Below are 26530 nucleotides of genomic sequence, written 5' to 3'. Positions count from 1 at the left end.
ACGGCCTCTGTAAGACAGGACAGGAGCTTTCCTGCAGATTTAGATGGAGAAGAAAGTGGCCATTTTCGTAACAAGCCCAGGTACACAGTGGTGCAAATGGATAAGACTCAGATCCCCCCTGCTGCTCCCCTGCAGCCCAGGGGCTGGGAAGGGGACACCTACCAAATCTAGAGGAGGAAAAAAGGCAAGTGTCCTCTGTCCCCATGCTTACGAGCTGACATTCTAGGGACAAGCCCAGAGGGAGGACCTGCATACTGGGCTTGGGCAGCAGCCCTGAAACCCAAATGGCAAGAACACAATGCCATACATCTTCATGGCCCTGATATCCCACGGATGGTGGCCAGGGAGTTCCCAGGAGAGCAGGGCAGGGTGGGACTGGGGACTGGGAATGGGGAGATGCTGGAAAGTGAGGGGATCTGGTGGGATGTGCTGGCATCAGCCCCCTCCTGGGAGGATCTACATGGTGTGAGTTATGAGATCTAGATGCCCCCTAGCTCAGTAGTTGGTAAATTTCTAATGTGACCTCGAGGTTTCAGTGCTCCATTTTGAGAAATGGGCACGATGCATACTCCTCACATTTTTTATTCAGGTGGGATCATTGTTTTCCAAGGCCCAGAAGAGCTGCTTGTGTGTGTGAAAAAGGTCACGAGGGAAATGTATAATTCATTTACACACCTGAGCTGTGGGATTAGGGATTTTAAACAAGCGTTCCTGGGGCTGGTGAGATGGCTTAATAGACTAATCCTCTACCTCCACGCATCAGCACCCATATGGATGCCAGCTCATGTCCTGGCTGCTCCACTTCCCATCCAGCTCCCTGTTTGTAATCTGGGAAACCAGTAGGGGATAGCTCAAATCCTTGGGACCCTGCACCCACATGGGAGACACAAAGGAGGCTGCTAGCTCCTGGCCTGGGATCAGCTCAGCTCTGGCCATGTGACCATTTGGGAAGTGAACCGACAGAAGATCTTTCTCTGTCTCTCCTTCTCTTTGTAAATCTGCCTGTCTGATACAAATAAATAGATCATTTAAAAAAAAGATTTATTTTTCACTATTTTTACTGAAAAGGCAGATCCACAGAGAGAAGGAAAGACAGAGAGAAAGATCTTCCATCTACTCATTCACTCCCCAAATGGCTATAATGGTTGGAGCTGAGCTTATCTGATACCAGCATCCAGGAGCTTCTTCCAGGTTTTTCACATGGGTGCAGGATCCCAAGGCTTTGGGCTGTCCTCCACTGCTTTCTCAGGCTACAAGCAGGAAGTTGGATGGGAAGTGGAGCAGCAGGGATATACACTGGTGCCTGTATGGGATCCTGGGTATGCAAGGTAAGGATTTAGCTACTGAACCATCATGCTGGGCCTAAATAAATAAATAAATAAATAAGCTTTGCTATGGGACTGGCATTGTAGCACAACAGGTTAAGTCCCAGCCTGTGATGTCAGCATCCTATCTGAACACCTGCTTGAGTCATGATGGCTTCACTTCTAATCTAGTTCCCTGCTAAGGTACCTGGGAGAGCAGCTGAAGTTGGTCCAGTGTTTGTGTTCCTCCACATGGGAGACCTGGATGAAGCTCCTGGCTTTGATGTAGCCCAGTTCCAATCACGTGGCCAACTGGGGAGTGAACCAGCAGATAGAAGCTCTTTCTATCTTCCCCCTTCTCTGGTAACTCTTTCAAATAAATAAAAAAAAAGACAAACACTTAAATATGCCTGGCCTACTTTTCACCAACAGGAATGCTCAAGGAAGGGAAGGGGTTGGTCAGTCATCCTGAGTGAGAAGGAACCATGGACACGTTGATGGTCAGCTAAGAGGTCTCTCCATGGTTCAGTCTTCTTCCTTCCTGGCGCCTCTGGCTGATGAGTCCAGCTGGGGAGAGCTCAGGCTTGTGCACTGTGCCTTTGTGGTCTTACTGGGTCCTCTGGCTGGTCCCCATTTGATGGATGCTTTCATCTTCCACCTTGATGCTCTTAGCCATTGTGTGATCGACAGTGTACGGCTGCCTGTGGGTCTCCCGGCAGTTTGGGTTCCAAGTTCCCTCGGGTGCGGTGATGGAGTTTATTTCCCAGGTGAGCCAGGGAGGGTGAACTAGGAACTTTCTGTGTCTGTCCTCCTAAAGGAAAAGCTCATGGCTTGAAAGATTTTGGGAAGAACTAGATAAGGAGTTTATTTATTTATTTATTTAGGCCCAGCATGATGGCTCAGTAGCTTAATCCTTGCCTTGTATACCCTTTCAATACATATGGAATTCCATTTCTAGATGAGCCAGTTGGCGTTGAAGCAACCATTTGCTAATTCTGTCAACAGCAAGCAAGCAGCTAAGCCAGGGTTCTGTGGCTCTGTGCCCCGGCTCTCAGAACATCCCACCAGGGTTCCGTGGCTCTGTGCCCCAGCTCTCAGGCCATCTAACAAAGGTCTGGCCCTCTGGGGACAGGGGTGTAGAAACTGGAGTGAGGGGGCATGGGTAACAGAAGTTCACCCTTCATTTTGGTGAAGCAGTTGCAAGGGGTAGCAGGTGAGGAGGAGTTCTCACCAGCGTCACCTCTTAGTGGACCATTTCAGCAGCCCATGTGGCCCCACAATGTCCCTTGCAGTGCCCCAGTCTGTTCTCTTCTACCTGGCAGTTGCATTAATCTGAGTGACAGAACCATATGTGTACATCTGAACTCGTTATTGTAGCGGACTCATTTACACAAGCATGGAGACTGAAAAGTTCTGAGGTCGACAGAGTGCAGGTGGAAATTCAGCACTGCTGAAAGTCCGTTCTAGCACAGCTCTGAAGACTGGTAGGCTCCCGACTCTGAAAGGGCCAGGATTTCAGTTCAGGATCACTCGCAAGAAACAACTGGAAGAAACTCAGGCAGCAGCAATTTCCTTCTTCCCACAGCAGGCTCAGCCATGTTGTTCTATTCAGGTTTGGGCTGGTTTCATGGGGCCACCCACAGTAGGGAGGGCACCTGCTGTGCTTTGCCCAGGAATGCCCATGTTAACTTCACAACATGGGCATTCACAACACAACTGCAGGCGCATTCAAAGCCTCACTTGACCAAATGCCTAGGCACCCAGCAGTCCAGTCAAATTGACACAGTAGCTTAAAAAGCTAGTTGTTTTAAACTTAAACCAGATCACATTAATTCCTTGCTTAAAATCCAACTACTTGGGGCTGGTATTGTGATGTGGCCTGCAAAACCAGTATCCCATTTGGGCACTGGTTTGTGTCCAGCTGCTCCACTTCTGATCACTGTCAGAAAAATGGTTGCTCATGGAGTTGACATCATGGTATAGTGGATACCTGTGATTCCAGCATTTCATATAGGTGCTGGTTTAAGTCCTGGCAGCTCTGCCTCTAACCCAGTTCCCTGCTAGTATGGCCTGGAAAAGCAACAGAAGCTGGTGCAAGTGCTTGGGTCCCTGACGCTTGTATGACTGCATGGGAGACTTGGAAGAAGCTGCTGGCTCTTGGTTTCATTCCAGTTGTTATGGTATTATGGCCATCTGGTAAAGGATCCAGTAGATGGAAGATTTTCTCTCTCTTTCTGTAACTCTTTCAAATAAAAAAAAATATTACAAAAAAAAAAAAAAAACCAACTACTTGTCCCACACGGGCCCCCTCCTTCTCCAGGTTTATGCTCTCCCTGTCTTTTTTCATTCCATTCACAATGGCCCCTTCACCATCCTCAGAACCTGCCACATTTTTCTACACCAATAACCCGCAACTGCCATGCTCTTTTCTTGGACTGCAGTTCTGCCCAACAGTCACAAATCTGGCTCCCTCTCCTTGTTTCAACTTAAAAGTCACCTGCTCTGAAGTTCCCTGGCCACCCTCACTGAAGCAGTTGTTACCCTGTCGCCATATGACCCATTCCTTGTTTATCGTCTCCTGGCATAAAAGTCATGTTGATGCTCGTAATCACTACTTAACGGTCAACTATTGCTGTGTTGATCCCTTTCCTGCCACTAGAATGTAAACCACAGAGGATGAGGACTTGTTTGGCTCATCATTCTACTTTTATTACCTAGTGCATAGTATATATTCACTAAAAGCTGAAAGAATAGATTGATCTGTGGTGGCACATATTTTCAAGCATACGTTTAAAATAGCCCCTCCCCCCCCATTTAGGGAGAGAAGTACTTTTGTATCTAGATCTGGAAAATAAGGTGGGTCCCAGGAGTTCTGCTCTGTCCATGTACTCCACTGACAATTCTACCCGCGAGAAGCCACATTTACCTGGGTTTCCCTGACACGTGAATCCCTCAGGGGAAACACGTGGATCAGAGAGAGGTGGTAGCAGTGTTGGGTATTTTCCAAACCTATATTCCCACCAAGCATGCATTTTCATGCTGTCACTGTAAAAGTCGGTCACAAATGGAGTCACTTTGGTTCAGGCCTGCCTGTTTGCTAACCTGTTCTTTACGCTTCTGCACAAATGCTTTGCCAGTTTCCTGCTTTTTGGGCCAGATCACTAGGCTAACATGCCCTGCTAGCAACCCTTAGTTCCAGGAATCAATATTGTATGATTTATTCACCCATTGTCTCCATGACAGCCTCCTGCGGCCATAGCCTACCCATTGTCCACCCATTGTTCCCATGGCAGCCTCCTGTGGCTGTCCAACTCACCTGACTCCCATGGCTGTGTAACTCACTCTTTCCATAAAAACCCTTTTAATCCTCACCTTGGAATCACTCTCTGAAGGAAAGGGGAGCTGACCCCAACTGGCTGGTTTACCTACCTCCTCAATAAACTTTGCTGCTTAGCCAAGTTGTCTGGGCTGCACTTCTTGGGGAGAGGTTCAGGTTGGATGCAACATCAGGATCTAATTTGTTATGTAAGCTGGAAACAGTTGTACGTGTGTGAATAGCAAACTGTGGGCAGTTTGCTTCATGCAAACCTGCTTTGCCAGCACCAGCTATTTCCAGGGCCATTGAATCTTGCATGCAAGGGTCGCTATCCCTGGTGCTGAAATGGCAGAGCCATTTTACCCAGGCACCTAGAGTTTCCAAGAGTCGTCTCTGTCCACAGTGCTGAGTCTTGTCTCCCTGTCCTCGCCCTGGTGGAACCACCTGGGTCACCATGTCCTGCTATCGCCGGGTCACACTGCAGTCAGTGATGGCTTCAAGAGGTCTCAAGGCTAGGCTGTAAATCTATTCTCATTTGGCAGCTGTTGAGGCTTATTTAAATACTTCTGAGGCTGCTGTCTCTTTCCAAGCTAGGGAGAGAGATAGGACTGGAGGATGCTGAGCATGTTGGCGGTTCTACTTGATGGACATCTTATCAACCATGCTGAATGTCAGGGGAGCCACAGGTCTCAGTTCACAGGTATCAGTTTCCATGACACCTGCTAGGCAAGTATTAGATCACACAGTCTGGGACAGCACTTGGGCCTGCAGTGTCCATGCCTGAATATCCCCAGGGCAGGTACTTTTTTTTTTCCCCTCAAGATGGAAAACAGGAGCTGGTATTGTTGCATAATGGGTCAAGTTCCTTCTTGTGATGCCAGCATACTATATGGGCACCAGTTCAAATCCTGTCTGCTCCACCTCTGATCCAGCTCCTGTGAATGGCCCAGAAGATGGCCCAAGTTCTTGGACCCCTATGCCCACATGGGAGACACAGAAGAAGCTCCTGGATCCTGGCTTCAGCCAGCCTGCCATGAGACAGTGGATAGAAGATTACACACACTCTGTCTGTTTCCATGTTTCTGTAACTCAAATAAATAAGTAAATCTTTTAAAAATGGTAAACAGGACAAGCTCTATCCGTCTAGTGACTGATGATACTTTCAGTTTTGGAGTGACAGGGCAGCTGCTTAGAAATAATTGTTAAAAGTGTAGATTATAGCACAGCAAGCATGCATGTGCTCAGAATACAGCTTAAAGGAAGTGGCGCATGTGTGTAACCACTGTCTGGATAAAATCCCTGAGCCTCCCAGCAAGCAGCATCTCCCATCACTTGTGATCACTTTTGCTTCTCTTTAAAAATACCTTTCTTTAACTAAAAATTTTTAAGATTTATTTTTATTGGAAAGCCATATGTACAGAAACAAAAAGAAGCAAGGAGAAAGATCTTCCATCTACTGGCTCACTCCCCAAGTGGCCACAAAGGCTGGAGCTGAGCTGATCCAAAGTCAGGAGCCTGGAGCCTTTTCTGGGTCTCCCACGCAGGTGCAGGATCCCAAGGCTTTGGTCCATCCTTGACTGCTTTCCCAGGGCACAAGCAGGGATCTGGATGGGAAGTGGAGCAGCTGGAACATGAGCTGGTGCCCACATGTGATCCTGGCATGTTCAAGGTAAGGATTTAGTTATGGAGCCATCACACTGGGCCCTAGAATATCTTTTGTTTTTGTTTATCATTTTGGTTTTTGAAAGGAAGAGTGGCAGAGGGACTAAGAGAGAAAGTAGAGAGCTTCCATCTACTGGTTCACTCCCCAAGTGGATACAACAGCTGGGACTGGCCCAGGCCAAAGGCAAGAGCCAGGACCTCTAGTCAGGTGACCCATGAGCGTGGTGGGGGCCCGAGTACTTGTGCCACCTTCCACTGCCTTTCCAAGATTGTTAGTGGGGAGCTGGATTGTAAGTGGAACTGCTGGAACTCAGACGTTCAGACGAGGTGTTGTAATCACAGACAATGGCTTGATCCATTGCACCACCATGCTAGCTCCATGAGAGATCACTTTTCTTTGGTCTTCATAGACTAGTTTTTCTTGTACTTGAAGTGAATAAAAATGGGGTTGTTTAGTATGCATTCCTCTGAAACTGACTTCTTCCCTTCAACATTGTGCCTTGAGATTCACCCATGTTATTGCATGGTAGCTCATCCCTTTTGATTACTGTATAATATTCTTTTTGTTTGACCAAACTGAATTGCTTATACAGTTCAGTGGACATTTAGATTATTGGTTTGAGGCTATTGTCAACACATCTCTGGACACTCCTGTGTGGGTTTTTTGTTTATTTAAGGACAAAGTCCTCGTATATGTTGGTTGTGTATCTTGGCGTGAACCTGCTGGGCCATAGTGTATGTTTGTTTCCAAAGTGGCTGTATTAAGTAGGGAGCTAGGAGTTAGAAGTTAACCTAGGTAGGGAATGCAGTGGTTCAGAAGCAGCCCTCTACTTTACAATACAAAGTCTTACCCCTGCTCCCAACAAAAGCATCCTAGGAGATTCCTCTGCCCAGCACCAACTGAGCTACCCAGCCTGAACACTGCACAATGGAACCTTGGGAGAAATTTTATTGATTTTACATTCAACAAATCCAGTACCTAGAAGAAGATTGGCAGGGCCAGGGAGGAGCAGTGGTGGGATAAGCTGACCCCTGACCCCTGTCCCTCCTGAGCCCTAGTCTGCGCACAGGCAGTGCATCCAACTCCTTCTGCCTGGTCTGGATGGTGTGTCTCAGCCCTTAACTTGCAGTTCTCTGTTTGGATTTCGGCTGGTCTCACTGACTTCTCCTCTCCAATGACCCATGACATCCAGACTGAATGGCCAGATCTCTGGCTCCAGTTCGTCTAGAGAGGTGTCTACAGTAACAGGACCTTACCCCTTTAAACCTACTGTCTCACGTCCCATCCCCTGCCCTGTGCCTGATACTTTCTTATCCCAAGAACTTCTAATGTTGTGCCGGATTTTGAAATCCCCAGATAATCATCAAGTCTGAAGTCGGAGCTAAGACATAAAGGTGGTTTATTTAGGTTAACCTAGGTTTCCCAGCCACCTCCCCGAGCCCAGCATGGGTGGGCGGGGGAGGGGCAGCAGCTGCAAGATCCGCAGGGAAGACAAAAAGAAGCCCACGAGCCAGAGAGAGAGCCCAAGCCCCCCAGTTCTTATACATTTCAGGCTGTTAATTATACAGTCATGATTTAGCAGGCTTCTATTCGTGGGTTTGAAGCAAGCAACTTTTTAAAAAGTACAAATCGCTAAGCTATAGGGTGGTGGATCTTATCAAACACTAGGTAACTCCTTCCTGAGGAGTGGTCTGCCAGGTGTCCTGCTGGGTGTCACGTAGACTATCAGGCCTGGAGTTCACACAGCCCCCAGGCAAGCCATTAAGGCAGAATCACAAAAGACAGAAAACATCCAAGTTCTTCACTATTCCAGCCATCTCCACTGACAGTCATGTTCATTTGCAGTTTTTGTGAAAAATATTCAATCCTCCTCCCTGATTTTGCTGATTCTGTCCTCTGGATCAATGGAGGTGGTGTCCTCAGTGAGGGAGGAGGGGCTCTGCTTAACTAATTGCTTCAGGGTGTTGCTGTGCCAGATTGATCGGCATCAATTACAGGGCTATTGCCAGCTAATCTCCGCCTTCGGTCTTCTCTTGTCCCTGTCTGTGGCTGTCGCGGTGCCTGCCTCTGTTACAGAACCTGGAAGAGCTGACATGGGGCTGAGAAGGGATAATACCCTGCTTTTCCTCCCCATGCAACACTGGAACAGGCCTGAGAGAAGAGTCTCCATGAAGAACTTGGTGCGTGGGGACGGTCAGCTCCCCCATCCACGGTGCCATGGCAGAGTCCAGGGCGCTCCAGACACTCAGAGGTTAATGAACACCTGCCACAGCCTTATGCTGCAGGCGCAGGAGGGGCAGGGAAAGAGCCAGTTCTTTCTCCTCTGTGCTCCCTTCTCACCTTCCCCCCCACCCATTCTATAAAATTTGGAGGCAAAACATTGACAGTTAATTAAGATGTTTGGGTAATTTTTTAAAATATTTATTTGTTTTTATTGGAAGGGTAGATTTACAGAGAGAAGGAGAGACAGAGAGAAAGATTTTCCGTGCGCTGCTTCACTCCTCCAGTGGCTGCAATGGCTGGAGCTGGCCTGATCCCAAGCTGGGAGTCAGGAGCATCCTCTGGGTCTCCTGCAGAAAGCCATGCAGTTGGGTCAGACGGCATGGATGTGTGATGAGCACCGTTCTTTGGTTAGCAAGGCTACGAGGAGTTTCTGGCTGCGTGGCAAAGCCCGGTGGAATGTCTCTGGTCACCTCATTGCTGCCTCACCCCACTGTATGGACACTCAGTCACCTCTCTGATATTACATAAAATCCTCCTGACGGTGTTGTTTTTCTGCAAATGTGAAATGATTCCTGTAACTGGCATAACACCTCATACTGATGAATCATGTTATGATAAAAGCATCTTTAGCGACGTAAGGCAATGACACACAGCTAAAAGCATGCAATAGTACAATTGAGCCCACAATGTCTCCAAACATCGTGTTATGTGCCCACCTTTGTCCTGAAGTTTGCCCTAATATAAGTAATATTCTACTTAAGAAATGACTTGGTAATATCTTGAAACAGAGGGCAAACAGAGGTACAAAGAGTTTGTTCACCATGCGCCTCAAACTGTTATAACACATGATATGACGTATTTTGGTTTCTCACCACGGAAAGCAGAAAGTATACGGGGCATCTTCTAAAGGGAGACAAATGTGAACCTCCTCAAATGGCTTAACACTTCTACCTTACATTGGCAGTCATATTTAGGGAAAGAAAACAGTTTATAAAGATAAAAAGAGGTTTCTTGTAAAAGCCCTCTGTAGAAAGGCTGAGTTGTCCTGATCCTTTTCACTGCCTATTAACAAAAGAACAACAACAACAATGAGACAATTGAATCAGTACTAATGTATGATTGATTATAAGATTTAATAAAGAATCTACGATATATGCCTTTATAAATTTCTCTCATTCATAGGCTTTCCTTTTAATCTCGTATTCTTGATATTTTAAGTAATATTAGTTTAGGTTTAGTGAAAATTGATTTGGGGTATAAGTAAACCACCTGTCACTATGTAACTGCAGGTGCTGGCAACCATGGAGTTCTTGACTTCAGCCGGGTGACCGCAGGTTTGAATGAGTAATGTTTGCTAAAAATACTTTTTCTGAAGAAAAATAATAATAATATTTTTTAGGATTGTTTTTGTAATCATGAAGTAAAAATCAAACAATTGGACGTTGTGCAAAAGCCTGTGATGACTTGTGTATAAATAAATAAGGCAAATTTTCTGAGTTGTCCATTATGAGCATCATGCCGTAGTGGTCCGTGCCTCCTCCTTCTTGCCTTCTCACTGATCCATCCTTTGCATCCTTTGCAAGCTCTCGAGTCAGCTGGAGCTGGTCTCCGGCAGTCTCCCACATGGGTTCAGGGTCCCAAAGCTTTTGGCCATCCTCCACTGCTTTCCCAGGTCACAAGCAGGGTGGGAAGTGGAGCAGCCGGGACACAAACTGGCACCAAAGAGATGGCAGTGCCTGCAGGTGGAGGAATAAGCAGTTGAGCCATAGTGCTGGTCAGTGTTTGACTAGTTCTAAGGCTCAAAGTGGGGCTGCATTATTGCCTGGCCAGTAGCAGTCTCAACAGCATTCACAGGCTGTCCCCGGCATTGATCCACTCCTTAGAAGCCCCGGGATCCGTTCACAGCAGGGCCATGCTCTGACGTTGGAGTGCACACACTCCCTCCAGAAACAGTCTCAGTCTGTCCTCCTCTGTCTCTGCCTTGGAAGCAGCCTAGCATTTTCCACCACCAAATCCTGCCCATACTCTGAGAACTTTACAGGCAGTCCCAGGCTTACCTCAAGGAAAGCTCTCTAGGAGAAATTTCCTGTAACTGGTGCCAGTCTGGTCACATCAGCAAGTTAAACCTTAGGAAGTCTCACTGACTTCACACCCACAAACCCTTTGTTCAGGCTGAGGGGGCAGGAAGGCAAAACAGCAGGAAGAACTGGACCCTGTTTCCTATAAGCCCCAGTGTGGACACAGACTGAATGTGCAGCTCTCCGCTGGGATGCCCGCCTGTCCTGCCAGGTGTATTCTCGCCATTTACACGGTGTCACCTTACTGTCCCCAGGCTGGATGGCTGGGTCTGTCCTCTCTCTCAGATACGCCTGGTGAGGTGTCTACCCATTCAGCCTCGCTGCCTTGCTCACCACTCTTCTCAGTCTCATGTCCCAATTCTTCAATGGGCGAAGTCAAGATTCCGCCCAGCTAAACTTGGCAGCCGCAGTAGGCAAAGACAGGGTGCAGAGTTCACCTTGGGGTCCTGGGAGCATGTCAGGGGGCCCTGCACCTTCCCCCTAACTTTACAGAGCTGAGGTCAAGCCTGCAGGGAGAGCATGAAGCGCTCGGAGTGCTTCAAGGCCCTCCAACACCCCCCGCCACTGACTGTCAAGGCTACCTGCAGGTCATACAAAAAATGGCCTCGAATCCCCCCAGCCACAGGAGTCTCCCCTGTGCCCCTCCTCACCCCACTCTGGCCCCAGGATGCTCCTGTCAGCACTTCCCTCTCTGTGCAGATCAATAGGTCCTTGGAAATGACCTCAAGTTCAATTATGACTTCAATTATGGAATAAAGAGGCTGTTGGAACACACCTACCTCTTATTGAAAGTGCTGCACCAAGGGGGCTGGCGGAGACTGATCCTGGGGGAAATCATTAGGGCACTAATTTGAAATCAATTTAAAGTGCATTTGCTTAATGGCATGAGCATTGTAAATTATCTATAAATTGTTAATTTAGCTGAATGTCACACCAGATTTTCCTTGTATGAATTACCTCTGGGGGTCGGCACACATGCCTGTCTGTCCTGCCCCTTCCGTCCAACCTCCCTTCTCTCTTCTTCTAGAACGAAGCCTGGTCATGCATCCTGTGGTCTGCAGTGGCTCAGAAGTCTTCAGGGTCTGGAGTGAGCAGAGGCCCAGAAGGGGTGCCTTGCCTTCAGCTGGTTCTGCCTGGCTGGGGAGGGGAGAAAGGGAACACGCCCTGTTTTGTCATTTTCTGTCTGGACCAGGAGGTGTGGGTAGGAAGAGAGGGTCCTGAGAAGTGACTTCCTGTAGCAGGTGAGCTCAGAGTGGATGAGGGCCCTGGGTGTTTACAGCAGCTGTGGTAGGCGGACAGTTGTTTCATCTGTGACGTGGCAGAGGATGGGCCAATGCCCCTCTCTCTGTGTATAGCTCTGGCCAAACACCATCCTCGGAGTGAGAATCCCAGTTGCTAGTTTTCTGGCGCTGTGACAGAAAAGGACCACGCCGCAGGTGCTTCAAGAACCGGCGTTTACCAAGCCACAGTCTGGAGGTCAGAGGACGAAGATAAAGGCGTTGGCAGGCTGGGCTTCTCCTGGGGGCCTCTCCTCGTCTTCCCAGGGCTGCCCTTTCACTCAGTGGTCGCCCTGTGTCCCTGGGGTCTCCAGGAGTCATTGTCTACTTTTCTTACAAGGACACCGTGAGATTGAATTAAGGCCACCCCAATGGCCTCTTTGAATCATCAGCCCTTAGAATGATTTCATTTATTTCTATATATTTGAATGACACACAGAGAGATGCACCCAGACAGGCCAAGATCTCCCATCTTCTGGGTCACTCCCGCAAGTGCCTGCAGCAGCTGTGGCTTGACCAGGCTCAAGCTAGGAGCCCAGAAACCAGCCCAGGTCTCCCTCAGGGTGCACACTGTCAAGACGCTGCTCTCGGGATCCGAGCTGGAACTCCACTGCAAGCTCCCTGATATGCAGTGTGGATGGTGAATGATCTGTGGCTTCTGCCCCTGCCCCCTGATAGTCAGCCAAGCTCCCAAGAGGAGCCACCCAGTTAACTTCCGGCTGTCTGCAAGTGCACGAGGGTGCCTGACCAGAATTGGAGACCACCCAACCCAGCACAGCACAGCTTGGCTCAGACCCCTCAGACTGCAGAGTTCAATGTCGTCCTCAGCCACTGGATTCTGAAGTGGAATATCAGAGAGCAGGAACAATTGATACCCCCAGCCTCAGAGAGCGTGGGTGGCCTGAGGTTACTCAGCCACAGCAGGGATCCAGCGAGTCTGGTGGTCAGGTTATCGATGCTGGGGGCAGGGTGAGGCCTAAGGCCTCAGATTCTGCCCTGCGCTGGACCTCAATGCCCTTTGGAAGAAGCTGCTGCACTCTGCCCACCCTTGGCTTCCTACTTGGCATAAAGGGGCTGTACTGTGTCCTCCTTGCAAGCTGGCAAGATGCCCATGGACAGCCTCTTGTGGATGGCATCACCTCTCGTTCACTCTCAGTGGTCCCAGGGTGCCCTCTACACTATCAACTCCACAGGGCAGTGGTCCCTGTGCAGACCCTATCTTGCAGGCAGCTGACCTGGGTTCAAATCCCAAGTTGAGTAGAGGAATGAGTCGCTTCCTCCTCTGAAAAATGCAGATATCTTTTCTTGCTGGGATGGGTGCTGGCAGTGAAGTCAGCTCAGGTGGATGGAGGCACGTGGAAGGGACTGTTACACCCCAGCCTCCCTCATCCCTCTGTCCCTCCTTCATGCTCCTGCCCACCCCCGCACTGTTGCCGGTTGTCACCAATGAGACAAGATGGGTGGAATGCAGTGACAGATGGAGCCCACCTGGTCACTTCCCTTTCCTGGGGAAGGACAAGCCGTGATTCTGGCAGGCACATGTGTGCTGGACATGGGCTCTGGGATCTGTGGATAAGTGGATGCTTGGGGTAGAGGGGTGGCAGCTGGGAAGCCAGGAGGGGGTGGGCAGAGCTTGCAGCATAAAGGGTACTGGCAGGCGAGCATGGTGACGGGTCAGTGCCAATGATATCATTTCCATTTTCCAGCCAGGCAGACTGACAAAGGGCGGACAAAATGTGGGTAACCAATATTTACAATGCCAGGACCAGGAATAGTCTTGACCTTCATGGAGCAACCCCTAGTGGGAGAAGGAGGGATCCGAGTGGCTGGCCCTTAACACTGCGATGTGTGGTCACATCCCAGGTCCATCAACCCCAACTGGGGGCACCTGTGACTGCTTCCTGGCGAAAGCTGCACCTGAAGGCGGACGAGGAACTCCGAAGGTGCAGTGAGTACAGAAGCAGAGTCCAGGCCACGGGACCAGCCTTTGTGGGGACGTGGAGGCCAGTTGGTCTCTGCACATATCGGCACTGAGGGCTGTGGTTCAACTCAGTCCCTGAGCGGCCAGGCAGAAGCAGAGGCGTGAGCTATGCACGGAGGGAAGTCATGAGTGAGACCCTGAAAGGCCTGGAGAGCTGTGGAAGAGTTCTCAGCTGCCTTCAGTAAACACCATTACTCACCTGCGCCACAAAGCTGCACCCCAAACCTCCCCACACGCAGTGGCTGCCGAGAGCAAACTCTCATGGCATCAGCTGAGTTAGCTGGGTTTGGCTCAGGTCATGGGTGTCATCAAGCAGGCTCCATGTGTTTCCCCAGCACTCCTCTCTTGTGAAGGAGGGGTTCCCTAGGCCCAGCAGATTTCATCCCTTTGCTTGTCACCTCCCAACGCACAACTGAAGTTGTCCCACTGGGACCAACAGGCTGGGAAAGCACATCCCACTCCTGGTCAGAGCAAGGAGTGTGGGAACACATCGGTCTGTGCAAGGACTTCAGTGAGATTCGAATGTACGTTTAGAGCCACATGTCGGGCCTAGAGGTTGAGACTTCCGCATGCTACGTTGCAGTGTCTGGAGTCAAGTCCCAGCTCTCACTTCTGATTCCAGTTTCCTGCTGTTGCCAACCCAGAAGACCCAAGTCACGGGGTCCCTGCCACTCACAAGGGAGGCCTGGATTGAATTTGCAGCTCCTGGCTTTGGCTAGTCCCAGTGCCAACCATTTCAGCCATCTGGGGCACATATTGGTGGATAGAACCTCTTCCTGTTTCCGTGCCTTTCAAACAGTTTTAAAGCGGATAAGTTTATTTTGATGCAAACATTTGAAATTCATGCATTTTTTTCACCACACTCATCTTCCATAAATCCTTTGAAGACTCCTCATGTGTATGGATTCCATTTTTTTAACACCAAAATACTCATTTGCAAATCAAGGTTTGCACGAGCTGTCTGGCATTTCCTGCATTTGCTGCCACGCTCTGCGACTCCAAGCACCCAGAAGCCACCCACGCTGGGAGCTGTGTGTTTGATAACAATGGCAGGAGCAGCAAAGGCACAGCAGGTACCGATACACATCACCGTGGCTGCTACTACTCTACGAATGGATGAGCCGACAAGCAAAGACCAAGCACGGGCCTGGCCCCAAGCCATGGGGTTGACAGACAGCGATCTCAGTGGCTGCACAGCTGATTCTGCCTCCCTCAGAGACCTGAACGCACCGCCCCCTTGCAGGCAACTGGGATGTGCTGGGCAAGGTGCCGGGCAGGGAGGGAGTGAGGAGTGCAGGGGGAAGCAGATAAGGCAATGCTACCCCTTGATCACTGTATACCTCTGACTGGTACTCAGCCTCCCCGGCGCAGCTAGTGCCGCGTCCTGCTCAGAGAGAGCAGGCTGTGTGCGTGAGACGTGGTGGGGTGCTGGCAGCTGCTGGCGGTTCCTCCGGTGCAATGTACCTTGGCTGATGTTGGCCTCCTGAGATGGAAGGAGGGTGGGAATGGAAGGGGGGCCCCTTCTCTCCTTCTTGCTGCTTTCCCTGCCTCCTTCCACCCTTAGCCCTGAAGCCAGAGTGAGCTTGCTAATGAGCAAATGACAGCCACTTCTTTCCTATTTGCAGGCAATCATCTAGATGACACAGCCCTGCAGCTGAAACCCCAAAGGGCAAAGACCTTGAACGCCAGTCTCCCCCTGCAGTCGTCTGCCATCTGCCTGGCACCCCTGTGCTGTAACCACCTTCCAGTTTTCCTGCGTTTCCTTCAGGAGCCCTCTGTGCACACACACACACAAATGAGCATATATTCTCACTGGCTCGTTTTTGGTTCTCAGCAACTGTTTTACAATGGTTCTTCCCCCATTTCATGTGCGTTAGTGAGTTTTCTACCAGGACATGTGGCATGTGGCCTGGGTCTTTGCCCGCAGCTCCAGAGCACCCTGCAGCTGGTGTCCCTCATCAGTCCCCATGCTGACAGATGTTGGAGGCTCCAGACCACAAGATGAGTGGTCCAGGAGCAGCTTCTACCCTGGACCAGTCTGCACACCTGCAGGCTCACAGCTGCTGAATGGCAAGGCCAGAGCACCGGTGGTGGAGTTACTGCACACTGGAGCCAGCACACACTCCTTCCAGCAGCATCCTCGGACACAGCAGCTGGCAAATGCGTGGCTGCTTCCCAACCAGATAGGCACACACAACTCCATCCTCTGCTACCCCCAGCTTCTTTGGTCGGCCAAGGGTGGGCAGCAGCCTGTCCTCTCGCGGGCTCACAGTCTGCTTGGCATGGAAATACACACAGGGCTCGCATCACAGGGTTCCTGTTCCTACAGCAGCAGACTGGGTACAAGTCCTTGCCATTGGGGAGGGAACTGAGGACAAGTGCAGTATGCCCTGGGATGCAGGTGCCCTTCTGTAAAGCTGGCTGTCCTTGGGGGCTCCTGGTCCCCAGGGGAGTCTGGGAGGAGCACAGGCTTGGGGAGGTGGCAAGTGACAGGCCCTCTGTCCTCACCACAGGACAGACCTCAGGCTAACCGTTGTGCTAAGTGCAGCTCATCAGACCAGGAGCTGTATGCTGTATGAGCATACCAAGGTCAAGGCCACGGTGGCAATGCCCTGTGACCATGGTGTGCACATACACGATGGAGGAAGCTGTGGTCCAAGTACATGGCCAGTGATGTGGTCACAGTTCCCTGGAGCTCCCACCTCGTCATCTACCTCCTCCCCCACCGGCCCGGCCCCCTCCTCCGTGGGAAGGAGAACCATGTCAGCCAGGAGCTGACATGATCAGGCACCCTGCAGGGCCTCAAAGGACAAGGTCAATTTGAGTCCAAGCAGCTGTGGAGTGGAGTGCCCCCCACAAAGAGGGAGCTGGCCCGAAGCCAGCATGCTGCCTGTTCTTCCTTTCCTCTCTTAACATCCAGGATGCTCAGTTGGGAAATGCGACTCCCCAAATCATAGAGAGTCCTGAGGGGCCCAGTGGGTCTGCGTCTGACATGGCAGCCCCAGCCACCATGGAGGGAGGTCCCCTCCACCCTGTCCACCACCCCATGGCACTCTGGAAAGTCAGAGGTGGGTGACGGGGGAAGGGGAGGATAGGGGTGAAGAGTTGTTCCTTAAAAGCAAGGTAGGGTGGAAGAAATGGACATTGGATCTGCATGCAAATGATAAGCAAACAAACCCATCTGCAGATTAAAACCAGGCTGTTGGGAAGGTGTCAGGACAAGGGCTTGGAGCTGGCAGACCTGGGCTCATCCATGAGGTGCTGCGTGCCTGTTGCTGTGTCGCTTGGAGCACACCCTGCAGAGGAGCCTCCCCCCGACACCAGCTGCTGGAGGACCTTGACTAGTGCCCACAGGGCTGTGTGCTGTGGCGGAGGGGTGGCCCTTCCCTTTGGCCACAGTGCCCTGCACTAGGCCTCAGGGGGCACCCACGTCACAGGAGAACACTCCTAGTGTGGAATCTTCTGCAAGTTCAAGGGCAAAGATGGAGGCAGGGACCCGAGTGCTGTCCTCACGCGGCAAGGAGCCCAACAGGAACCAGGAGAGGGGCTGGGGCAGGCTGTCCATCAGAGTTTTTGGTTGGGGTAACCCTACCTTTGGATGTGCAGCTTCCAGAACTGAGCAAGTATTGGTTTTGTTCTGAAAATAATGTTTATATGAAAGGCAGAGGAACAGAGAGACACAGCATGAGATGGATCTTTCACCTGCTGGATCACTCCCTGAATGCCCTGGAGAGCCAGGACTGGGTCAGGCCAAAGCCAAGAGTCGGCAGGTCAGCCCTCCCGTGTGAGTGGCCATTAGCTGCTGCCTGCTAGGGCGCACCTTAGCAGAAGCTGCATTTGAAAGGAGCCAGACATGCAGCTCAGGCACACTTGATGGGGGCCGGGGGGGGGGGTGGGCAGCCCCCAAAGTGTGTGAACTGCTGTGCCATCCCCACCCCCATGCTTGGGGACACCGGACAGGCTGAGTTGGACCTGAACCCCTAGGACTTGAGCCTGAGGGAGACATCTGGAACAGGGTGGACAGGAACCAGGGACAAGGACACAGCCCCTCCCTGAGGGTGTGACTAGCACACAGCCCTGCTCAGCACTTGTGGAGGAAATGGCAGATGGTGAGGACAGACAAGGGACGAGCAGCGGGCAGTGGTGGCCGACACTGTTCTAGAGGCTCATCCCCAGGTTTGCAGAGCTTTCTGTGGCTGGGACAAAGTATCCCATGCTGGGCGGCTGAAGCCATGGAACCTAGTCCCTCGGCTGTCTGTGTCAGTGTTCCTGCTTGGATGGCTGCATCCCAGAGGGCAGGGTGCCCCAGGGCCCTACTCTCCAACTCCAATGATTTGCTCATATGCATCCCCAAGGGGCAGTGTGCCCCTTCCCGCCAGGGCAGTCCGTGGGACTCCCACTTGGACCCCAGAGCACTCCAATACTTGTTCCTGGAGGACCGGCACCTTTCACCCGCCCCTCCCTCCATGCAGCTGTCGGGCCAATACATGGCAATTTCCAGAGTATGAGGGAGCCAGTGCTAGGAAGGGGCTTGTGTCCAGAGGGGTGTCTGTGATTTCACCTCACTTTATTAGGAACCATCTGCTGTGAGCAGGTGGCAGGCACGGGCCACCCCCAGGCACCCTGGGAGCTGAGGTGGAGATGTACGCTGGGGGCTGTGAAGCAGGCTGGGCTGGGGCCCTAGTCCCCAGGGGAGGTCTTTGAGGAGCCCCTGAGGCTGGGGCCTAGGTAGGGCATGCAGAACCCCAAGTTAGGTCCCTGTCTTCTGCGGCCAGGAACTGAGGGGCCTGGGGGATGACCAGGCTGGGACAGGATCAGGGCGGCAGCAGGTTGAGGCCCCACCCACTGTTCCTCCTGCACAGGCCCCAGGGAGCCAGGAGTGACAGGCAGCTGCTCAGTCTCCAGCCTCAGTTTCCACAAGGGAGGGGTGGCACCCAGGTCACGACAGGGCGACCTCCTCTGATGACAGGTCAGAGCAGACCGCGGACCACCTGGCTGCACCTCCTCGCCGGGAGCTCTAGAGTCACTGCCGGCGCACGGAGACCCCAGCTGAGGGGGCGCCATGCCTCATGTCCACTGCTGGGCAGGGTATGGGCTACAGGGAGGCCCCGCTGGGCAAGGGGATCTTATAGCCACTGTGCAGCAGCACGAGGCAGGCACCCAGCCCCAGAGCCCCAGCCAGTAGCACGGCGCCCAGTGCTTTGAGGAAGGAAGTCCTGGTGCGTGTGAAGGAGCCAGGTGCCATGACTCCCAGAAGCGCCGTGCTGACCGTGAGTGTGTAGAGGATGGACACGCCCGTGTTGAGAGCCACGATCTTGCCGAATTTGGCGAAGGGTGCGATGATACAGAAGAAGAGTGGCACGGTGGCAATGACTGTGGTGAGCGCGCTGGAAACGATGGCCACGCCCACGTGCCGCACGGCCTCCAGCGTCCGCCACTGGCGCTGCGAGCGCGCGTCCTGCGGCCAGAGCGAGAGTGAGCACTGGGGCTGCTGTCCAGGTCCAGCCTGGGCCAGTGGGTGGGGCGAGAGGGGAGTACAGGCTCCTACCCTGGGCCAGCCCTGCCTGAGCGGTCCCGGGCCACGGTGGGTGATGGATTACCAGGGCTGGGACACAAGGTGCAGCGAGCTGGACTTCCATACCCAGGGCTCAGGGGCGTTGCACTGGGTCCTCTATAGACGGCAGTCTTAAGGGAACTGACTGTACTTTTGACTCAAGGCAGTTGAATGTGTAACTGATGTAATTTTTTAGATTTTGGAGTATAGTCACACTGATACAATGCCAAACCAGGAAAGAAAAAAGCCAAGCAAAACCTTGTAAGGTACTGAGCTGGGCATGGGTGCTAGGATGCCAGCGCTAAGACGCAGGCACGTAACAGAGACGGAGGGAAGGCCGTAGCTTTGGGCACAGCTCAGCCCCTGCTCTCAGGGCTGGAGAATAGGATATGGATGGGGGCCGGAAGCAGGAAGTGTCCTTGTTCCCCTACTTGTCTAGCCCCACCGTTTCCCTCTTTGCTCACCTAAGGAGATAGAAGCTGGGGGTGCGCACCCAAGGGTGCTGTTAGGGCCCAGCTCCTCTTAGAATTTGAGTCCCTGGGACCTCGAGGTCAGCTCCAGGGATGACCAGTTGTTCTTGGAGGTCCCCCCAAGCTGTGCTGGGGCAGAAGTATTCTGGGGGCAGTCAGGGTGCTCACCTCATCCTGGTGGGGGGGCAGGTTCTCTCCAGCCAACAGGTAGCCCTCTACCAGATGAACGCAGTAGTCCACCGAGGAGCCGACCAGAATGGACAAGGAGATGGCTTCCACGGCGCCCATCTCCCAGCCACTCCAGTACATGATGGTCACCACGAGGCAGACGATGCCTGCGGGATGAGCAACTGTGATGCAGCCCCACCTGCACCATCCTGGAGGACCCTGGGTAGAGGATGGGGAGGCAGGAATTCTGGGGTCCCCAAGGTTAACGAGAGCTGGGGTCCAAGAGGGGACAGCAAGAGCACACTGCTGCAGGCTGTGGGGCAGAGGGGCTCTGGCCCTTCTTGGGGAGCACCGGCTTGGGGGCTGCAGCCTCAGGTGCCCCCACCACTGCAGTACCACATGCAGTGCCTTTCTGCCAGGCTGGGAAGCCTTCTTTCGGGGAGGTTTGTGCCTAGAGCCCTCCCAGGGGCCCCTGTGTCTCCCTGTACCGTTGCCCACGTACCCAGGATGCTGAGGAGCACGGGCAGCAGGAGCAGGATGTGGGTGGTGAACACGGCCACGGCTGCCACACAGATGAGGAGCGACAGCACCAGGCCATAGAGGGCGCTCTGTACCCCTGTGAGGAAGGAAAGACCGGCTCTCGGGCGGCTGCCACTCCAGCCACGCCAAGGATAAGGGGCTACGGTATAGGGGTGTGTGTGGATGGGCAGTCAGGGCAACGCTGGGCTGTGCCACTCCGTCCAAGCCATTGGACCTCTCTAGGGTACCAACAGGACCCACCCTGGGGGTTTCTTGGCCCCGAGGAGCTAACCTCCTCAGGCCAACAACTGTGACATTTCAGGGAGCTGAATTTATGATCAGAGAGGTGGCCAGGTGCCCCAAGCAGGAAGGACCCAGACTCTGACCACCCCTGAGTGTCTTGGTTGCTGCATCATCCTGGCTTCCTGGGGCTCTTGGTCAGGACCCAACAGACAAGCAATGTGTGGGTGTGGCTCAGGAGTACCCGCCCCCTGCCCCATCCCTGCCCCTGGCTCCACCCCACCTTCCCTGCCCTAATCCCCGCCCCATTGCCCCACCCCACTTGCCTATGATCTCCATGAAGATCTGTTTCCAGTGCTCACAGGTCTGGAAGCCACGGCGCAGGGCTGAGCCCTCTGGGAATGTCTGTAGCTGTTGCTGGAGGAAGCTCTCCCAGCGCAGGTAGTCTGAGTAGGTCTGGAAGGAGGACTTGCCCTTGTATGTGGTCTGTGGGAGACACGAGCTGGTGAGGCAGCTGGGGGCTGTGGCCTGCCTGCCCTTTCCAGGGGCTGAGCTGGGGCAAGGATGATCCAATGCCCCGTGAGCTCCCACCAGCCCCTCCATGTGATTCTTACAGCAGCTGCAGGCTTATGCAGAGGCAGCCACAGCTCCTGTCCTTTTCCAACCCAATCACCTCCCAGTCTGGGAAGCCCACCCTCCACACAGCCTGGGCCCTGTGCCTACAGGGACAGCTCACGCTCATCCTACAAGGCCAGCTCAGATGCCTCCTCCTCCAGCAAGCCTTCCTGCATGCCACCGGTGCTTCTCTGTCACAGCTCAGCAGGGCCTGGCACTGAGTCCGAAGGGTGTGAACAGCCCACCTGCAGCACTGTGCCCAGCCCCAGGGGTGTCCACAGAACAGGGAAAGGAACAGACACTAGTCCCGCTCCTGAACTTTCTCCCATGTTCTCTCACTGAGCACAAACCAGTGTGCAGCCCACCTGTGCCCACGTGTGTATCTGGATGGTAGTGAGGGGGACACCGGCCGTGAAGCTGGGCCTGAGCGGGGAACACCTTCCTCTCTGCAGCTGCCAGGGGCTTCGGCCTCATAAAGGCAGCTGCTCCCAGTCCAGGTGAAACCCCCACCCTTGGAAGGACTGACGTGGAGACTGTGCGAATGCGCACCCTCCCACTGTGTTGCTACGTGTAATAGACTCCAACAGCAGGCATCCCACTATGTGTATCTCACCACAGTTTAAAAATAAACTTGACAAGCCATATGAGCTATGAACTGCTTTCCAGGAAAGCCTGGAGCCCATCTGGCCGGGGCTAGGGGACCCGTTGCTGGCACAGCAGGAGACACAGGCATTGGAGCCCGGGTGAGTTGGTCTATTTTCACTCCCAAAAGCTTTTCTGAACTTTCTCGTCATGCTGTCTGCAGAGTTACTGGGACTGGGAAAAGGCAGGGCCTCTGTCCCCTTCTGTTCAAGTGAAACACCCAGAGCACCCCAGCAGGCAGGCGCTGGAGCTGGGTTAGGACGGAGGCAGCAGGGGGCAGCCAGGTCAGGGGGTGAGTGTGTGTGTGTCTGTGTGTTCAGTGCTCCGTAGGCAGAGCTCTAGGATGTGACAGCCTGTCCCCTTCTTCCAAGCCTGGCCTCCCCTGGCCACCTGGGGAAGCCCCACCAGGCTCCGTGCCTCCGACCCCAGTCTCCCACAGGGACAGAGTGTGGCATTCTGGGCTCCTCAGTCCCTTTAACCCCAGGGACTACACAATGACACTGACTGACTGGGGGCAGGGCTGGTACCTGTGGCTACAAGGGCACAGCTCAGCCTGGCAGGAAGGTGGCCTGGTTTAGCCCCAGGCACCCATGCTCACTGGTCATGTGACCACAGGTAAGCCTCTCCACGTGTCTGGGCCTCAGTGGTTCCCGACGAGGTGACACAGGAGCAAGAGCCCCCGGGCCCCTCGGGACACCCCGGCTCACCGACTCGAAGGCCATGGAGATCCACTGCACACGGCCCTCCTTGACACCCACTGCCCCGTGGGAGAGCTGCCCTGGCAGCAGGTTGGGCTCGGGCAGCTCCTTGCACTCCGGGTGCAACATCTGCAGGAAGGAGGAGATGCTGTAGCCTGCAGGGAGAGGCCAGAGAGGGAGTGGGCAGGGGCCTCAGAGGGGTGGGGCCCCCAGCCCACCACTCCCATGCATACACACGCACCTGCCTCTCAGGGTTCCCAAGTGCTGATAACCCCTAACACTGGCACTGGGAAACCCCAATACCTATGGCCTGTGGGGTGGGAGCTGACCCTTTGGGCTGCCTCTGGGACAATCCCTGCCAGACCTCAGCCAGCTTGTTCTGGGGCCACACCACACCAGTGACCTCTGTGTCAGGTTCCACTCAGGCACAAGCCTGCTCTCAGCTCAAGAACACGTGAGTGTTTGCATGCACTCTATCCCGGCATAGACACACAGACGTGTGACCAGACACGCGTGGCAGTCCCTGCTCCTGGCTCCCACCCCTCGTACCTGAGGGCAGGCACTGGGCCCCGCCCGGCTTCACCAGCTCCGAGTTGCCGGCGATGGCCTTGCAGAGGCGGCACAGGTGCCCGATTTCTTTGAAGAGGTCAAAGCTGCCATCGTAGATGACGCTGCCCTTTCCCAAGGAGACACAGGCAGGCCAGGGCGGCTCAGTGAGATGAGCTTCCATCCCCCCGGCGGGTCTCTACAGTGCTGTCCTCTACCCAGGACCTGTGGAACCTCTGTCCTGGCATGCTGCCTGGCCCAGGAGGTCCTACCCCTGCCCCCAACCCTGCCTCTGCCCATCTCTGCAGGCTCCAGGCTCACCCCTTTTTCTCCCAGTGTCCTTACCTGGACTTGGTATTTCTCCCCTGCCCTTCCAGGCAGCCCCATGCTACCTCAGTTCTAACTACTGGCTGGTGTCTGCCCTGCCAGCCTGCTCAGAAGGCCTGGGATCCATGCTGCCTCCACCTTGTACTGGACGTGGGCCCTGTCTGCCATGCCCTATGCCTGGCACTCAGCCCGACTAAGGGACTTGCCCACCAGACGTCCTCAGCACCCATTCTGTGCCAGGCCAAGTCCTAGCCCAAACATCACTAGTGTGGGCCATGCACATGAGGGACAGCAGGGAGGCCTCACAAGGCAGCAGGTGCCATAACCAAAGCTGACAGCCAGGGCTGAGCGGCAAGGCAAGCAGGCTTGCCTGCTTGTGTCTATTGTCTCCAATGAGCACTCGAACGAGCCTGCCTGGACCCCAAAGTGTCCCCGGTGCCTAGCTGATACTAAGGGATAAACCTTGCTCAGGGCAGAGGAGGTATGATGTCGCAGGGCTCATGGAATTCTGTCTGGGCTGGGAGACCAGGTGAGTGGGCCCAGGCACCTACCGGGTCCCCGATGACATGGTTGTCTTCCTGCCGCGTACGGTTGATGCCGATGATGCCAAAGACCACAAAGACCATGGCCCCTGTGTCTACGAGTGGCCGCACTGCCGGTTTCCCGCAGCCCGTGTTCACGCAGGGGTTGAAGCCGAAGGTGGCCGAGAGGTGGGCCTTGGGTGCTACAGGGGGAGTTAGAGCCGTCAGGGAAGTGGGCCCCGGCTTCTGGCCCCTGTGTGTCCCGTGGGGGCCCAGCTCCCGGTCCCCCTGTGTGTCTCAGGGGATGTCAGCTCCCAGGCCCTTATGGATGCCCCTGGGATACCTTTCTCACTAGGTACATAGAAGAAGCCTTTGGTGGGCCCGTCAGGGCTAGAACTGAGCAGGCAGCCGGGTGGGGCCAGGCACACACGCCCATGGTATGGGGGCCTGTGGGACTGGGCAAAGTACAGTTTCCTGTGGAGGCAAGGGAGGCAACGTCACGGCGCAGGCACAGCCTCGGGGGCTCTGCAGTACAGATGTCTGCAGCCTATCCGAGACTGTCCCCAGCCAGCACTGAGTGTCTGACCCCAGGCAAGGCCCTTGCCCCGTCTGGTCTTGGTCTCCCAGCAGGAGGCATGAGGGGCAGAGAGCAGCTGTTCTCACGGTGGCCTTGGGGGTGTGCAAGGGTCCGGTAGGACCCCACAGTCATACTATACTGGTTCCTGCTCAGACCCCAGTCTGGTTGCAACCAGGACCACCAGGGGCACCCTGAGGCTGTGTCCGGTGCAAGGGTTCCACAGTTAGGGTGTTTGCTGATCCCTGGACCTGATGCACTCAGTATGCTTTCTTGGTGTGGTATGCTCCCCCAGGAGGCACCTGACCTCTAGGCTGAGGAGAGGCAGGCAGAGGCCTCCTCTGAAATCCCTCCAAAACTTCACCCCAAAACCTCACCCCAAACCTCCAAACCTCACCCCACTTCCCCAAGCAGAGTTTGACTTTGTGCAGGTGCTGAATACCCCAAGGGCAGCCCCTGCAGGAGCCACTGACCCCAGGTCACAGCGCAGGTCTCGACCCAGCTGCTCTCTTCTGCTGAGAGGGTCAGGCAGTGTGTCCCAGTTTTCTGCAATGGTGCCTTTGACTTGGCAGCAGCCTGAGCGTGGGAGCTGTGACTACATCATTTCCCAGCGTCCCCAGTCCCAGCACAGTGAGGTAGTCGGTGCTCATGAACCAGTGAGGGAGGGGGTTGGGACTGGCCTTAGCAACATGGCCTCCTGGGACAGAAACTTGAAGGGCCGGGCTCCGAACAAGCGGATGAACGCTAATAAAAGCTGCCCCGGCTGGCCTGGGGAGCCCAGGAAATGGAACGCCAGCCTGCTGCCCACAGTCCCCTCCCGGCCCTCCTCGCACTGGGCAGGGGCTGAGCATGCAGCCAGTCCCCCGCCACCATGCTCTCTGCCACCATGCCTATGGGAGGAGAGATGTTTTACCCTAGCATTTTCTCAATGAGTTCCCCACTGAATGTGGATAAGGGCCTCGGTAAGAATCCTCACTCATTGGCTCAGTGAGCACTTGTTGAGTACCTGCTGTGTGCAGGTCACTGTGCTGGGTGCTGGGATTTAGCAAGATCTGAGCACTCCAAGGGCTGCTGCAGGATGCAGACACACGTGGGCAAGCAGGGATCACAGCGGATCAGTACGACCTTGGTGATGCTGGGGCCAGATGGAGTGGTGGAGGACACATGGAGGAACCGAGTGGGGCGGTGTTGGATGGGGTGGGAGTTGTGGAACAGCCCCCTCCGGGGGAGTGGTGACACATGGAGAAAGACCTGAATCTGAAGACAAGCAGCTGGGTAGAGCATGGCCAGTGCCAAGGCCCTGAGGTGGACACTTGCTTGAGGAGTAGCATGAGGCCCCTGTGACCTTCAGGAGGGACAATGGCGATAGTGATTGGGGTTGCGGGAGGGTGGTAGGCGGTAAGCTTGGGGTTTTTGCCAAAGTTCGCCACTCCCTAGTCCTGGGCAGAGAAACTGCTGACTGGGGCGTGGGAGTGAACAGGGTGTCTTGGAGGTGGCCAATGGCATCTCCCATGAGAGAATAGACAAGCATGCGAGGGGTGGGCACTCCCACATGGGCTCTGGCCTCCTTACCGTGTGTGCTGCTGTTCCTTGGCGGCCACATAGAAGCTGAAGTCGAACTTCCAGCCCCGCTTGGTGTCGCAGGCCAAGGTGGTCACCATCCACTTGCGGGAGGGGCTCGCCGCCTGGAGCAGCCCTACTGTAGACATACAAGCGGTCAGCTTCCTGGTGAAGTTACCAAAAGGCGCTCTATACACCTAAGCAGTGGGTTGACAGAGACAAGACACGTGACTCGGGGAGGCTGCCTTGGCTAG

At 54.0% G+C, this 26530-nt stretch overlaps 1 protein-coding gene across 2 annotated transcripts in view; it reads right to left on the bottom strand.

The window, feature by feature from the left end:
- Window positions 1-18855: 18855 nt before the first annotated feature.
- DISP3 (dispatched RND transporter family member 3) overlaps window positions 18856-26530 on the bottom strand; it is a 47316-nt gene continuing 39641 nt past the window's right edge. The window contains exons 13-21 of one of the 2 annotated variants that reach the window (XM_004596049.2): window positions 26289-26473; window positions 24486-24616; window positions 24173-24345; window positions 23298-23424; window positions 22758-22903; window positions 21120-21279; window positions 20537-20650; window positions 20035-20201; window positions 18856-19300 (exon numbers count right to left, since the gene is read on the bottom strand). In XM_004596049.2, the coding sequence (XP_004596106.2) occupies window positions 18938-19300; window positions 20035-20201; window positions 20537-20650; window positions 21120-21279; window positions 22758-22903; window positions 23298-23424; window positions 24173-24345; window positions 24486-24616; window positions 26289-26473 (1566 nt within the window). In that variant the 3' untranslated portion in view covers window positions 18856-18937. The remainder of the gene's footprint in view (window positions 19301-20034; window positions 20202-20536; window positions 20651-21119; window positions 21280-22757; window positions 22904-23297; window positions 23425-24172; window positions 24346-24485; window positions 24617-26288; window positions 26474-26530) is intronic. The other variant, XM_058675206.1, reaches the window with a different exon arrangement.

The sequence above is a fragment of the Ochotona princeps genome, chromosome 2 (genome assembly GCF_030435755.1).
Source record: "Ochotona princeps isolate mOchPri1 chromosome 2, mOchPri1.hap1, whole genome shotgun sequence".
NCBI lineage: Eukaryota > Metazoa > Chordata > Mammalia > Lagomorpha > Ochotonidae > Ochotona > Ochotona princeps.
This window is presented reverse-complemented; position numbering and strand designations above follow the sequence as displayed.